At 57.6% G+C, this 16462-nt stretch overlaps 1 protein-coding gene and 1 pseudogene across 1 annotated transcript; one reads left to right on the top strand and one right to left on the bottom strand.

Moving 5' to 3' along the window:
• Window positions 1-5424: 5424 nt before the first annotated feature.
• Window positions 5425-16459, top strand: LOC149851686 (uncharacterized; the record flags this gene model as incomplete). Its single annotated transcript, XM_090030488.1, has 6 exons — window positions 5425-5487; window positions 7224-7397; window positions 13323-13380; window positions 13562-13604; window positions 13742-13843; window positions 14053-16459. Coding segments are annotated over exons 1-6 (2847 nt in total), but the record flags the coding sequence as incomplete, so codon positions are not given.
• LOC149851687 (uncharacterized) lies at window positions 9267-11096 on the bottom strand (annotated as a pseudogene).
• Window positions 16460-16462: the final 3 nt, after the last annotated feature.

Here is a 16462-nt window from a genome sequence, read left to right as displayed (position 1 = left end):
GTGGGAGACTCCAAGAGGCCGGAGGCCGGTGGCCTTGGAGGGCTTTTCCTTTGGCCCCAAAGTGGCTAGTGAGTAGTAAGGCGGATGTTAAGAGTACTAGTCAAGAATGGGATGAGAACCGCAGCTGGGAGCTTTCCCAAGTGGCATTGGGAGAGTATTGCATCAGTAATAATGGTGCAGGAAAAAGTTTGGGACACAGCCGTTGCATATGGACTTGAAAAGTAAGATGGATGAACCTTACAAAATTAGAACAGCTTTATTATCCTAACAGCTCAGGGTATAATCGGCTAGTGTGGCAGCATCCTAATGGAACAATTGTATGGTTTAAGAAGTATTGGAGTGCCACAAATCGAAGTGATGGTTGGACAGATTGTACAGACAAGAACCAGGATGGGCTATGGGAATGTTCCATGAGAGGAGGCCTCGCAGTTGCTGGTCCTTTGGGTCCAGAAGGGGGCTTGGGATTTCCCGAGATGCCCTATGGTTGGGCCCCTTCAAATGCCACTAATAGAGAAAATAGGGCCTTAAAAGGATACTATTGGATTTGCGGACAACGGGCCTATACAATATTACCACAAGGGTGGGTAGGAACCTGCTACATTGGAGTGATTGTACCAGCTTTCTTTTTGCTACCGTCTGAGGTTGGAAATAAGTTGGGAATCTCTTTGTATGATGATTGGAAAAGGACCAAGAGAAGTATTGATGTAAGTTTGACACAGGGTGGCTCCCAAAAGTGGAAGGAGGATGAGTGGCCTCCTCAAAGGATTATTGAGTACTATGGACCGGCTACATGGGCTGATGATGGGAGTTGGGGATACCGGACACCAATATACATGTTAAATAGAATCATCAGGTTGCAGGCGGTCTTGGAAATAATTACTAACCTGACTGCCACTGCTCTCGAGTTACTGGCCCGACAGAGTTCGCAGATGAGAGAAGCCATATACCAAAATCGAATGGCCTTAGACTATTTACTCGCAGAAGATGGTGGAGTCTGTGGAAAGTTCAACCTTTCTAATTGTTACCTCCAAATAGATGATAACGGGAAAGTAGTCTTAGAGATTGCCAAAGAGATTAGAAAAATAGCCCATGTACCAATACAAACGTGGAAAAGCACATGGGATAGAGACTGGTGGTCTAATCTGCTTGGAGGACCCTGGTGGAAGAAAGTAGGATTTGTATTTTTGTGTGCTTTGACTGGGCTGATTTTTATTCCCTGCCTTATTCCCTGTTTCATTAGATTGATAACCACCACAATTGAAGGAATGCAAGTTGCAACAGTTCCCCTTAAAGCGCAGACTGTAGCAAAAGTCATGGTACTCAGAAAAATTCCTCGCAATTATCTTGATCTGCCTAAATGAAAATGGGGAGCAGAAAGCATCTTGAGGGGGGAATATTGTTAGAAATAGTATATTGTTAGAAATACACAGCTTGCATCTTGCACCTGATAAGAAAGAGATACTGCCAAGGACCCTTTTTTTCCTCTCCCAGCCCTGCTACAGCCTTTCTTATGCTGATTGCAGCTTCTCCCCCAGCTGACTGGACTCCCGGCTGCAGGGGTGCACCATGCACAGCCATGGGTGGGAGGCCTGCAGCTGAAGGGACTCGCAGCCCAGCAGTGCCCTGCAGCTGCAGATGCTGGGTCCCTGGCCACTCGAGGCCCCGGGGATGCATGGTGTGTGCACTGCGGCTGGGAGAGGGAAACAGCTGCCAGAGCTTCCCTCTTGCCAGTGCAGAGGGAGCCTGGGATCAGGTCTCCCCATCACCAGCAACAAGGCACAATGGCATCTAAGGCATGGTTTCACAGTCATGCCTCGTAGCATGCACGTGTGACATGGAAGGAGGTGCGATTCCTTGGATCACATATTAGATCCCATCATGCCTTTACCTGCATGTGTAGCGGGAACCTCAAAGACAGCCTGGCACAGCTCCCAGCCTTGCCAGCCCCATGTTGTCTGCCCATCCCAAGGAAGCGTGTGCCCTGGGCCAGCTGGGGCTAGACGCTGTATTTCCTTGTAGACTTCTGAACCAGTGTGGTCGAGCTGTCTATCTCAGCACAGCTCTGGACTTCAGGCACAAGCAGTTGGTTCAATGATAGGCAAAGCCACAAACCAAGTCTAACCTGGCTCTGCCCCAGCTCGTAGAGGATGTAGCTCCTGCCAGGTCTATCCCTGCAGGCCAGACCGTTCCTGCCCAAACGCCGCTGCATGTGCAACCGGGCAGAGCGTGCTGTGCAGCTGCAAGCCCTGCTGGATGATTCTCTCTCGAGGGCTGACCCCTCCAGGCGTTGCTACCAGCTCACACCTCCACAGGGCTCCAGCAGGCAGCACCAGCCCCTCGCATGGCCAGAGCTGCCGGCGAGCGCCAGGAAGCAGCAGCAGAGTCTTGGCAGAGACAGGGCCGTGCCTGTGTGCACGGTGGGCTCCACCGAAGGAAACTGCGGAGAGAGAGTAGAAAGGGAACATGTCAGCGTAAAAGAAGGGTCCTCCCTGGATCGAGGGAATCTCTTCCATGCTAGAAGAGGCATAAAGACCTTCCCCCGCAAACCACAGCTTGCTTCCCACCTAGTTACCCTTCCCCAAAGGCAGGAGGTCCTGGCAAGGGCAGGTCATGCCCTTGTACTTGCACATTGTGGTGAACAAGAGGGATAATCCTTGCCCTGTGGGAACAGCTAGGGCCCTACTCTGACCATCTGGGTGTGAAGCAGAAGGACGGAGGAAACAGTTACGAGTCGGCGTCCAGCGTTTCCCCGGCCAGCCCTGCCTCTGCTTCCACATCTAAGGGCAGAGGAGGCCACAGCAGGAGAAGCAGGGGCTCTGCCCCACCCCACCGATCCAGTTAGTCCAGAGAGCAAACGTCCTGGCAATAAACTGTGGCATCACAGACAAGTAGGTTGATCTTTAATATCTTTCACAGGCAGCACAGATGGAAGTGGTTTTGTTTCTTGACGTGACGCTGGTAGACGGTCCTCGTTTTGCAGGCATAAAGGGGGGTCAGGAGAAGGATGGCTTAAAACTACACAATAGCCCTGTCACAACTACACGTCATATTGCCCCCAAACACGAAAAATGCCCTCGCCTGCAACAAGGAAAGTGGGGGGAGCGGGAGGGCACGGACAATTGGCCGCTGCAAGGATTGCTCCGATATAGTCAAGAGAGCTGCGCCCACCCCTGCAGAGGAAAGCAAACGCGCCGCAGCCCATACCCGTCTGAACATGGTGTAAAAGCTCTTCCTGAGCACAAATGTGGGCTCAGCCTGACCCTGAATGGAGGGGCACATTGCACTGTTTGACATGTCCGTTAGCATAGGTGACATGTGGGATCCTGAGACCAAGCGCTACTGATGACCTGGAAAAGCCCAGATGTTGTTCCCTCTTCTAGACATTGCTGCCACTGGGGCACTGTCATTTGAAAGAGCCCAGCCTCTCTTTTCTCCCATGGCCAAGGAAGCCACCGGGCACCCAGGAATTCAAGATCCATCAGGAAAGAGAACAGACATGATGGAGAATTTGGCACCCACAGTTGGTGCCCGTTCACCGCCCGCCCAGGTAGACGGCTGCACAGAGGGCCTTTAATGAAGGGCTCTCCCTGGCACACACCCAGCACGAGGGACAGCAGCAGCTCGGTGCAGGGTCCCGTGCAGAAGCTCCCGCAGGCCGTCAGGGCCAGGGAGGGTCAGAGGCTGGCGGAGGAATGCAGTCTGGAGGAGACCAACACATCTCTCCACCGTTTCAAGAATGGAAAGCCTCCCAGGGCAGACGACCTGCCCAAGGAGTTGCATGTTGCTTTGTGGGACCAGGTGGGCCTGCGTTTGCTGGAGGGCTATAGAGAGCACCTGCAGGAGGAACGCCTGGGGGTGGGATTGCAGAGGGATCTCATAACCCTTCTTTACAGAAGAGAGAGGGGCAGGACCTGAAATCTTGGCGTCCTATAAGGCTCCTGAAGTTTGAATACAAACTAATGGCCAAAGTCTTGGCCCACCACTTTAAAGTCTGTTCTAGGTGCAGTGAACCACAAGCACCAGGTGCACATGGTGCCAGGTTCGCAGATCCACAAAGCCCTGATGCAGCTGTGAGACACACTGCAGTACCAACAGGAGAGGGGCCCGAGGTGGTCCTTTGCATAACTGTGACAGTTAAAGGCGATGGTGATGGATAAATGGGCACACAGGCATGCGGGTGCACAGTGCCCCATTAGTAAGAGGCTCCAGTGGGATGTAGCTGTCATCCTTTACTCCACTCCATCCACGCTCACAACACCCAGCCCTGATTTCAAGGAGGAGAGAACAGCCTTGATCCATCAACATGGCACTGTTGGGATATCCTGGCATTGAGCGTCACTGTCCTGCCTGCTCCTGGCTCATACCTCAGGCTTGGTGGCAATGCAGGTGCGCATGTATGCAAGTCACGCTCGCAGTACAGTACTAAGGGCTTGTTTGCTGCTAGAATAAGTGGGTGCAAAGCCATGGTCCGGTACTGTGTAATGGCACGGGGCTCCAGCAGCCGGAGTGGCAGCACAGAGGCGCGGTACAACGGCACACGTCTAGCGCCATGGACTACACCGATCTGAGTCCTCCCCGGACCTTGGCTCTTCTGCCTGACCAGCCATCTGCAGATGAAACGTGAACATCAAACCTAACTGAAAAGATCTCTTTTCCCGAATGGGCTGACTACCTGTTAGAGGCATGTTAAGATTTTGGGCTTAGAAATGTTAAGATTGCTTTGCTTTCAAAAATCAGTAACACTGTCATGCATTTCAGTAAACGTCCACTTTATGAATCTTTAGTCAGGTGTTTGATATGCCTGGGCTGTCCTGTTTCGTTGCTGTATTTCATTGTGCAATTTGCTCTTAGCAGGTCTCTGTGTTTATAGTGGTATTCCCTTTCCCTGGGCCTGGCTCTTCCCCCCTCCCGGGGTCTGCAGGGTACATGTGAGGGGTGGGGAGGCGCGGTGACACAGTAGGACGGAGGCTGCGGGGCAGCAGAGCCGAGGCTGGTGCAAAGGCTCCTGCTCCCAGGCCGCCTCAGTGGATACTACACGGGCAACGGGGGGAGGTGATGTGACGCGGGGGGAGTTATCTCCCACCCACAGAGCTCTTCACCCAGGCAGTGCCCACGTGTGAGTGTTGCGGTCATTTAATTTTCTTACCCCAAGCCCCGCCTGCCCCGTGCCCAGAGGCACCTGCATGAGACCTGTCACGAAGAACCAGGACAGTATGGACACACCCGGACAGAGCAGTGCTGACACACGCACGTGGCGTTGTTCAGATACCCTGGCACACGATGAGGGACGCTGCTCCTGGCTCATGCTCCAGTTTTGGGACCAGACCGACTTCAGACTTGGTGCACACACATGCAGCCGTCTCCTCCCAGCGGTGCGCATGGCTTGTTTGCAGCTAGAAGCGGGTGCAAGGCCTGCACCGTGCAATGGCGCTGGGCTGCGGCAGCAGAGCGGCAGGAAAGAGGCGATGTATCCGTGAGCACCGCGACGTAAAATGACTAAGGTACGAGCCCTTCCCCAAGCACATGGGTAACCGGGGGGAAAGGCTGTTTTCCCAACGGAGGGTGTTGGCTGTGGCCGTGTCGGCCTAAGGACACCGGCAGGCGCGGGTCCGTGAGCAGATGTGATGTCTTGCATTACTCAGTTGGTCTAATGCAAGATATCGCATCTACTCGAAAGACCCTTGCCTGGTTTTCCCCAACACAGGTATTTTAAAACTTGGGGATTTAGAAACGTTAAGATTCATTTGCTTTCAACTATCAAGACAACTGGAATGCCTTTCGGTAAACAGACTCGGGATTTTAGAGGTCACTGCAGAACAAGACTTTTTTTTACCTCCCTGCCTGTCGTGTGACACCTCCAGGGAAGGATTTCTACCCGATCCACACATCAAGGCTCACAAAGACACTCTGTTTTCCTGTATGTTTTCTGTAATTGTTTTTCTGCATGGTTTTTGTACGTTTTCTGTGTGTTTCATCGCTTCTAGCCTTTCTGGATTTCATCAGGAAATGGACGATTACAAGGTTTCTGTGATAAAGGTTGTATTTGGTGTCGGTGGGACGGGCTCCCACCATGCACCATGCACTTGCAGCTCACCATGCACTTGCAGCTCTGTGCTCTGCAGCTTAATTCCTGTTAACAGCTGGTGTTCAGAGATTTCTTTTGGTTTCTAGTGGGGAGCCCAAGAATAGCTTACATGTGCCTAAGCAATTTCATCAGAATCTGCCTCCTCAGCCCTTGTGATGTACAGTCCTCTCTGGCAAGGGCAGGAAGAGCCAGGAAACGGTGGCTGAGCAGGGAATTGTACCATTACCCTGCCTGCTGCTGGACTTTGGGCTGCCAACTGACTGTTGCTCTCTGAGTGGGAAGGCTAAGGTCATCAGGGTTTATGAAGGCTGAGGAAGAAGTAGCCGAAGCTGGGGAGCAGGGCATGCAGAGAGAGGTGAAGTGTGGTAGTAGGAGCAAGACTCATGTTGGTGGCAGACAGGGCACTGGGGAAGCTAGGGGTTGGGTACTGCATAGCTACAAGGCCATGGGAGAGCTGGAAAAGCATGAATGCAGGAGCCAAAAAAGAGAGGCTTTAGAGTGAGCACAGGGTGCTAAGGCTTGGGAGTGTGGAAACAATGAAGAGCAAGAGCTAGTGAGGAGAAATATGCAGGAATATTATGGGGTGATGGAAAGGGAAGGCTAGGAATGAAATGGGAGGAAAGGAGCCCCGGAAAGTCCTTAGGACGCATCCAGGACTCCAGTATGTCCTTCCTAACTCAGCAGTGAATAATCCATGAATTCACTTTTCCCCACCTAAGACTTGTCTCTCTCTACAGTTGTTTATAATCACTATCCACCTCTGGGATGCCTTATCATAAACTTGTTTATACGATAATATTGGAGTCATGTGACCAAGATAGTCGAGGAAATATGTGAGAGGCAAAGATCTTTGGAAGTGATATCTTTTATTGGACCAACTGCATGGCTGGGAGACATTTAGACAAGCTTTCAGGCACAAGATACTCAGCCTTGGATATTTTGTCATTCACACAGGAAACTGACTTCAGTAGATTTGCTCAATTGAGCAAAGGGTTCAAAGCAAACGTCTTAATTAGACCAGATTGCCATGTTCTCTGATTTCATCAGTAGAATCGCTGGTCCCACTTCCCCATATAAGGTTGTTACCAGTGTCACTGACAAACCAGGCCCTTGATTTAATACTACTTTCAACTTACAGAACCCCATCCACCTGAGGCTGTCAAAGCACCGTTACAAGGTTGGTGAACCTCCTTCGGCGGGCTTTAAACTAGGCTCGTTGGGGGAGGGGGAAGATGAGGGCGGAGGAGACGATGAACTACCAGGCCCAGCAACAGCCAGCGAGCCCAGCCCAATGGTCAAAAGGGAGAAACAGGTAAGCGATGGGGGACGGGGCATTGCTGAGACTAGGGGGTCAGTGGGCACAACCGTTGGAGGCCTCAAATGCCTCTACACGAATGCTCGAAGTATGGGGAAGAAGCAGGAGGAACTCGCCCTCCTCCTAGCTGTCACCAGCCCTGACATAGTAGGGATCACAGAAACGTGGTGGGACTCATCGCATGACTGGGCGGTGAGTGTCAAGGGCTATAGGCTATACAGGAAGGACAGGATAGGAAGGAAAGGTGGAGGAGTACCACTCTACATCAAGGAGGAATATATTTCCTCGTTAATTAGCAAGGGAGTAGAGGGGGGGCACTCTGAGGTGCTCTGGGTTAGAGTAAAAGGCAGTCCAGGGGAGAGAGACTTAACGGTGGGAGTCTACTATAGACCTCCCAACCAGGGAGAAGAGCTCGACCAGGAATTCTTAGGTCAGCTCACAGAGGCAGTGAGGGCTAAGGATGTGGTCATCATGGGGGACCTGAACTTCCCAGACATCTGCTGGGAGGAGCAGTCAGCCAAGTCTGATCGCTCACGTCGGTTCTTAGCCAGAGTGCAGGACCTCCATCTAACCCAGGAGGTGCACAGCCCCACCAGGGGAGACGCCTTGTTGGACCTGGTCCTGGCCATGGGTGATGACCTGGTGAGGGGGCTGCGGGTGATGGGCCACCTGGGAGACAGTGATCATCGCTTGCTGGAATTCACCATCCAGCGTAAGGTGGCAAAGGGCTGCAGCAAGGCAACAGCCCTAGACTTTAGGAGGGCTGACTTCAACAAGCTAAGGAAGATCGTTGGGGAAGCGCTGAGGACCCAGAGGGGAAGGGAATCAGATGTCGAAGGGGAGTGGTTGCTCCTTAAGGAGACGATCCTCCATGCCCAAAGGGAGGTAATCCCAACAAGGGTCAAAGGGAGCAGGAGGGCACATAAACCCCCATGGCTCACTAAGAGCATCCGGGAATGTCTCCTTGCTAAAAGGGAGGCATATACCCAATGGAGAGATGGGGTCATCATCAAGAAGGACTATGTTACAGTCGCCCGAGGATGTAGGGGGGCAGTCAGGAGGGCCAAGGCAGAGGTGGAGATAGGACTAGCTTCCCGGATTAAGGACAATAAGAAGTCCTTCTTCAAATACACAGGGGGTAAAAAGAGGGTCCCGGGTAATGTGGGGCCCCTGCAGGACACGATGGGCAACTTAGTCATCACGCCAGATGACAAAGCTAACATATTTAACGATTTCTTTGCCTCTGTCTTCCTAAGTAGGGACCAGTTCAGCCACCTCCCTGCTGGGCCCCCCTCGGGCCCCGAGAGAGACACGCCTGGGCCAGGGGTTAGCAAGGAGTTAGTTAGGGTACTTCTGGAGAGGCTGGATGTGTTCAAGTCCGCTGGTCCGGACGATCTTCACCCTAGGGTTCTACAGGAACTGGCCGAGGTCATTGTGGGACCCCTGGCGCGGCTCTATGAGCACTCGTGGTGCTCTGGCGAGGTGCCGGAGGACTGGAAGAGGGCCAATGTGGTCCCTATCTTCAAAAAGGGAAAAAAAGAGGACCCGGGAAATTACAGGCCAGTTAGTCTTACCTCAATCCCGGGTAAGCTCTTTGAAAAAATTCTCCTGGCACACATCCAGGAGGGCCTTGCGGGGGAATGCATGCTCAGGGGCAACCAACATGGGTTCATCAGTGGCAGGTCTTGTCAGACCAACCTGGTGGCCTTTTACGATCAGGTCACCAAATCATTAGACGCAGGGGTTGCTGTGGATGTAGTCTTTCTGGACTTCCGGAAGGCTTTCGACACTGTCTCTCACCCTGTCCTCATCAAAAAGCTGGGAGACTGTGGTGTCGATGCCCACACGGTCAAATGGGTCCAAGGAGTTGATGTTAACCCCACTTTAGAGATTGGCAAACTGAGGTACAGAGAAGTTAACCCAGTGGCATTGTCAGGATTAGAAATCAGTTTCCCTAACTCCCCATGCCCCTTCTAGTCACTAGACCCCGTTCGGTTGTTGTATCTTTAACTCCTTACCTTGTCCCCTGAGAAAAGCTTTAAGTTCCTTATGACATCATAGTACCTATTCTGAAAAAAGCCCACCGCTGGTAAGATCACCAGCTTACAACTGCTCTGGCACTCAGGACTCCAGTGTGGCCTCATTGACTAAATGCTATGGCAGAGGTGTTCCTTTGCTGGAAATACACCCCATGGCTCTCAGCCTGTCGTCGTAAGGTCTGGTTTCCTGACCTCTGATCATGCGTGTGGCTCTCCTCTGGACTCTCTCCAGCTTCTCCACATCCTTTTTGAATTGTGGAGCCCAGAACTGGACGCAGGACTCCAGCTGCGGCCTCACCAAGCCCGAGTACAAGGGGAGAATGACGTCCCGGGATTTGCTTGAGAAGCATCTATGGATGCAAGCCAGCGTTTGGTCGCTTTACTAGGCGCAGCATCGCATTGCAGGCTCATGTTCATCGTGTGGTCAATGATGACCCCAAGTCTCTTTCTGCCGTAGTGCTAGCCAGCGTAGCACTGCCGAGCCTGTAAGGATGCTGCAGGGAGGCCCCTGCCCAGCCCCATGGAGGCTCCAACCGGCCTCCCTCGGTGAGCGGTGCTGAGACCGCCGGGCCCCAGTGGCTCCCCTCACCTGTGCAGGTGGCACCGGGGGCCGGGCTGGTCCTGGGATCCAGGTTGCTACTGGAGCCCTCCGAGGAGGAGCTGCTGGTCGACCTGGTGCTTGTGGACTCCTCCGAGCTATCGCCTCCTCCTCCTCCGAGGAGCTGCTGCTCGAGCTGGTGCTTTGTGACTCAGGGGAGCTTTCAGAGTCCTTCTCCGAGGAGGAGCTGGTGCTGGTGCTGGTGCTCCTGGACGCCTGGGATGGGTGCCGGTCATCTCAGGAGGAGCCGCGGCTCTGGCGGGGGCTGCTGTGGGCCTGGCTCAGCTCCTGCGCCAGGGCGGCGGGGCCCTCCTCCACGGCTCGGCAGGGCTGCGGGGCCGGGCCAGGCTCCAGGCTGCTCGGTGACCCGGGAGGGGAGCTGCATGGCTTTTCGGGTGCCTGGCGCTCTGGTGGTGCTGGCTCCCGCCTGCCCAGGCGCACCCGGGGCCACCTCCATTTGGACGTGGAGGTGGAGGATTTCTCTCCCTCCTTTCCGCTGCTGCTGGGAGCTGCCGGTTTCCTTTGACAGCAGGTGGGGCACAGCCACTTTCTTGCCCGGATGGGCCCCTCCTTGTCCCGGCAGGTGGGCCCCGATCCTCCTGCCCAGGCTCCCTGCTGCTCTCTTCTCCCATGGAGAGCACCTCGGCCGACCTCCTGCTCAGCCCCCGCCTCCGCCCTGGCACCGAGCAGGGGCAGTCTCCAGTGGGGGTTCAAAGCACCCCCTTCACACGTATCTGCCCCCTCCTCTGCTCATCCAGGAGACAGACAAATGAACCCCGGGTTTCAGCCATGCCCACAGCCTCCCTGGCACTAGGGGTGGCAGGTGGGCAGAGCCCTGGGCTCAAGGTCAAAGACCTGCAGCTGTTTTGGACACAGCTGCCTGCTGTGTAGGGTGGGGAGGGTCAGCACTTGGGGGTGTTTCCAACCCCACTGGAAGTGGTGGGAGACAGCATCAGGGCCTGAGTGCCTACAGCGCGGGGGCTGCATTTCTTGCCCATTTCTGCATTTCCCGCGCAGCCATGGGAAGCCCCCAGGGTGGTGCAGGCCCCTCACCCGCATGGGGGATGGAGCGCTGCTGGGCGCGTGCTCACAGGCCCTGGGGACGCCACACTCCTCCCTCCGGCTCCACGCTCAGGTCGCCTAGAAAGTGAGTCCCAGGTTGTTCCCTGCTCAGACGGCTGCGACGTGCCAGGCAGGCGGGCGCGCAGCAGCCCCGGGGAGGGCGGCAGAGCCGTGCACACAAGCAGGAGCCCGGAGACGCGCTGCCTGTGCCAGCAGGACCCGCCTGCCTGGAGCTGAAGGGCTTCCCCGCGCCTGAGAGCAAGGCCAGGCTGTCCCGGGAGAGACTCAAAGTCTCCTGCAGCAGGGAGCAGGGCCCAGAGGTTGCCCCCTCTGCCCAGCAGCCCTTTCCCAGGAGGGCTGGGGTGACGGGGCCTAGCGTGGGCTCTCCCTGGGGTGGAGCGGGGCAGCCCTGGAGGGGCCGGCAGCGCCCTGGGGGTCGGGCCTGGGCTGGGCTCAGCTCCTGCCCTTGAGTCGCGCTGAGCAGGGACAACGTGCAGGGCAGGAGCCCCGGGTGCGCTGGCAAATCTGCTCCCGCTCTGCTGCCAGGTTGTGGGCGCCCCGCTCGGCCCCGTGTGCCCAGGGCGGAGGGACCTGGGGGTGCTGTGTGGTGTGACACAGTAATGACACAGGGCAGAGCGGGTGTGTGTGTGTTACAGAATAATCATACAGAGCTGAAGTGTGTGTCTGTTTTACACAATAATGATAAGGAGCACAGGGCTGTGTCTCTGTGTTACATAATGACATGGAATAGAAGTGTGTGTGTGTGCGCACACTTGTGTGTCATGGAGTAATGATACAGAGCAGAAATTTGTGTATGTTACAGAAGAACGATACAGAGCAGAAGTATGTGTGTGTGACACAACCATGATACAAAGCACGTGTGTGTGTGTGTTACACAATAATGACAGGCAATAGAAGTGTGTGTCCATGTATGTGTGTTAAAGTGTTGCCCGGTGGGGTCAGGCCAACGCTCAGGATCTCTATATCGTGCTGTCAGACAGGAGGGTGTGTTGTACAATTGCACTGGCACACATACAAAACTCAATTAGGTGCATACACACACGCTAGGCGCATACACCCCCACCACCAACTCAGGCACACGCACATCCCAAATTACCAGCCTAGGCGCATGCATACCTATCACCAATTCTGCACATACATGTGCTAATGATAATGACATGAAATCATACACAGTACACATACAGACACATATACACACAGGTTAAACACTGACTCAGGTGACAGTGTGTGTGTGTTGGTGCCTGTGGTACCTGTGCTCGGGATGCTTGGTAACTAAAGAGCAAGTGGCAGAGATCAGGGGAAAAGGCAGTGGTGATGAGGCAATAGCAGTGGCAGTCAGGGGAAAAGGCAGATCAGGTGGCAGAGATCAGGGGAAAAGGCCGTGGGGCCGAGGCAATGGCAGTGGCCCTTATGAGCTGACAAGGGGGCTCCCATTCTGACCTCGCCGTGATGTCACTCCCTGACTACCTCCCTGGCCCCAGGCACCCGAGGGTGGGCAGTTGCCAAGAAAGAGGGGGAGGAGGGAGGTTGCTGTATCTTTGCTCCGCCAACCTGGCAACTTTACCAGGATGGATTTTCTTGTCGAATTCATCCTGGTTTTTCTGTTATCTCAAGTGGTCTTTTGGTTTCTGGATTCACCGGTAGGTGTGTGTGGGGGGGCCGAAGGGAGGGGGCTTCTGGGCTTTGCTGGTTGCCTCCTCCTCTGCTTCTCGCTCCATGTGTCAGGATGTTCTGAAACCGCTTCTCGAGGCGGGGAAACGCCACGTGTCTGGGTCACTGAAGGCAGTTTCCGTGAGCGTTCCTGGGGATAACTGTTCCCCGGCGTGGTTTAGTACCCGCCTCGGTGCTGGGGCTTAAAGCCCACTTTCTGGAAACGGGAGGCTCCTCCGTAGCTTGCGTCTGCGGCCGCTCATGGTTCTGGGCTGCCTCGTGAATTCAGACTGGATTTGGCTTGGATCATGAAACATTTCTTTAAAAAAAACCCAAACAAAACAAAACCTTTTTTAGAGGCGTTGGGTGTTGGCTGCACCCGAGGCCGGGGATGGTGCCTGGGCTGTGCCAATGCTCCCGCTGGGACGACAGCCGGGCTCCTGGCTAGGGGGTCTTGTCCCCCTGCTCAGGGTCCCCAGGGCAGGGACATCCGCGTGGGGATGGTGGGGACCAGGGAGCTGCCCTCTAACCCGCTGCTCTCTGCGTGTGCAGGGCGTTCGTCGGAGGCTGAGGAGGCTGGGGCAGATCCTGGGAAGCGTCAAGCTGGGAGGTGAGTAGCCTCGGGCCCGGCCTGGGGCAGGGGCAGGAGAGAGCACAGCCCCCTGCCCCCTGCCAGCCCATGGGGGCCACGGAGGAGCAGCCGGCCCCGCTCGCAGGCTGGGGGTGCCAGCTGGGGAGGGGCAGAGCCTCCCCAGGCCCACGCCAGCTCCTTCCTCTCTCCCTTACAGCAGCTTGCGGACACGCGGAGGAGACGCCGCCACCCCGGTGCCCACAGTAAGCCCTGCCCCACGCCCCCTGCAGCCCCCCGGGGCCCGAGGGGCCCCTTTGTGCCGGGGTGGGGCTGGCTCAGGAAAGGGAGGCGGGCCGGGGGCAATGCAGCCATATGAGATGCCCTCCTCCTTGTCCTGCAGCTGCCCCGTGCCTGGGGACAGGCTCAGCCTCGAGCACACGCTGCAGCTGGTGGAAAGGAGGCTCCAGCACGTGAGCTGGCACCTGATGAGCGACCTGATCCCGTAAGGGCTGAGTGGGGAAGGGGTGGGGGTGTCTCTGGGGGGCCCTGTGGCCTGTTCCCAGAGGGGACCTGGACGCCACGTTTGCTGCGGTCCTTGGGAGGACACGGCCCAGCCCCACGTCCCCTAGGGTCTGGACCATGTGGGGTGGGGAGGAGTGGACGTGCCCTGCCCCCGTCTCATCTCTGCCCCCCGTCTCCTCTCTGCCACAGGCCCCGACCTGCGAGTCCGGCATCATCCTGGATCTCCGAGGAGCCCGAGGAAATGGAGGCCCCTGACGCTGCCTTCATGCAACCTCCCAGCCATGCTGCCGTGGGGGATGCCGTCATGGGGCTGCTGCTGTTGGCCGGCCTAAGGGAGACCCTTGGGGTTTTGGAGGAGGATGGCGTGGCTCTCTCTGGCCCAGCCTGGCACCCCCCGACGTCCCCACCAGGACAGGCAGATGAGCCGGCGGTTGCCCAGCATCTGGGCTACCACGTCTGGAGCCTGCAGCTGCAGTGCCGGCAGGGCCTCCCCAGCCCAGATGCCAAGTCACTGGCCCGCCTGATCCCCCCGGTGCCGCTCCAGCGCCCCCGTCCCACGTACGCCGAGACACCCCGGCTCCAGAAAAGCATCTCCCGCACCCCTCGGGATTCCCACGCAGCCCTGCAGGTCTCGCACCCGCTGCCCGCTCTGCCTGAGGAGCCGCCGCGGCGTGAGCAGGCCGAGGCCCTGAAGACAGAGGAGCCTGGATCCGACCCACAGGATAAGGCCGTGCGGCCTCTGGGATTGGACCCCCAGGAGCCCTGTGTCTGCCTCCCCAAGCCCTTGCCCTGCCGGGCCCCGAGGCTCATGAGCCCCCCTGAGGCCGCCCTCAGCCAGCCCGCGCCCCACGCTGACGCCCGTCTGCAGCCTCCTTTGCAGCAGGGGAGCCCGGAGACACGGCCTCCGCCGGCCAGCGGGTGCCAGGGGACGGCTCCGTGTGGGACAGAGACTCCCTCAGCCGCCCAGGCCCATCCTCGGGGGAAGCCTTGCAGCGCGGCTGAGCCAGAGAAGGGCCCGGAGCACCGCCACCATGCCCCGAAGCCCTGCCAGCCCCCGGGCTGCGTCAGCCTGCGGTGGAAGGTGCACGTCCTGGCCCCAGAGCCGCCGGGCAAGCAGGATCCTGCAGACACCGCCGTGTTGCCCGGGGAAGCCAGCACCAAGGTCCCAGACCCGTCTGAGGATGTTTGTGCTTCCCAGGAGGCGTCGGAGCGGCACCTCGTGGGGAAGCGGCTGCAGGAGGTGCCCGAGGAGCCAGGCCCGGCCTCTTGCCGAATGCCCGCAGGGGCAGAGACTGACCCAGGAAAGGAGCTCTCCCACCCATGGGGCACCACCAGTGACGGTGCAACGAGCAGCGTCTGCCTCCTTCCCACCGGGGTGCGAGGCCGCCGTGGAGGAAGGGAGCGGTGCAGCCTGGAGCAGTCCGGGAAAGGCACCCAGCTGCCCCCCGCCTGGCACCCCAGAGGGCAGAGGGGGGCACCCAGCTGGCAGCCAGGGGCAGCCGGGAGCTGGGAGCTGCATGAGGCTGGTGGGGAGGCGCCTGACCTCCCCTGCGCCTGTGGCCTGGAGGGGAAGCCAGGGCGTGCGGTCTGGCCAGGAGACTCTGGGCAGCTTGGTGCCAGCTGCAGCCTGAAGGAGCTCCAGGGGCTGCTCAGGAAGATGACGAGGGTCACGGCAAGAAGCCCCAAGGCCTCAACAACCTCCCAGGATGGTGCAGGAAAGGGCCTCCAGCAGAGCAGTGTTCAGACCAGCTGGGAACGGGATCAACTGGTCTCCCAGCTGCCCCCAGGCTCAGAGACATCCCCGGGGACTGATGTCCCATTATCCCAGACCTCTGCGCCTGCATGGAGGCACCCACCAGCCTCTGCGCTGCCCCCCAAGCCAATCCACAAGCCTGGTGGGGGAAGCAGGATGGGGCCCAGTCAGGGGAGACCCCCTGGCTCCAGCCAGCCCCAGCAGGGAAAAGCAACCCGTGCTAGCAGCTCGAGGGCTGCGGCAAGAGAAAGCCTAGCCGGCACCCCTGGAGACACCAACTGGCTCCCCAGGGAGCGGGGACGGGGTGCAGGGCCAGGCCCTGGGCCGTGGAAGGAGGGGGGGACCAAGCAGTGCCCCGTGGGGGCAGCCAGGCCTGGAGCCAGGCCAGACACTGTAGAGCCCCCCGACCTGGCGCAGCTCCTGGGCTCCATCCTGACCTCTCTCAGCGCCCAGGACCTGCAGCTCCCGTTGGTTGCTGACCTGCTGAAGAAGCAGTGCCCGCAGGGTGTCAGTGCCATTTGCCCGCACCAGGCCCTGTGCCAGCCTGTGCCAGCTGCCTTCTCCACCCAGGGGGACGTGCAGGCTCGGGGCCAGGTCAGCGCCCATCACATGAGCCGGAGCTACAGGCTGGGTGCCCCCGGCGGGCCAGCTCGGGAGGGGCCGCCCACAGGGGGCTCCCGGGGGACACGGCAGGGGGTGAAGGTTCAGGCGAAGGCAGGGACACCTGAGCAGGGGGTGGACGATGCCACCAACGCCTGGCTCCGCACATCCCAAGCCCCGGATGGGGTGTGTCAAGTGCGTAGCAAGAAGCAGAGGAAGGCAGGTGGCTCTTTGGGCCCCGGCAGC

This window comes from Crocodylus siamensis, unplaced genomic scaffold (genome assembly GCF_052110815.1).
Source record: "Crocodylus siamensis isolate JL-2025a unplaced genomic scaffold, ASM5211081v1 HiC_scaffold_487, whole genome shotgun sequence".
Classification (NCBI taxonomy): Eukaryota; Metazoa; Chordata; order Crocodylia; family Crocodylidae; genus Crocodylus; species Crocodylus siamensis.
The sequence above is the reverse complement of the archived record's forward strand: the minus strand, read 5'-3'. Positions and strand labels throughout refer to the sequence as shown.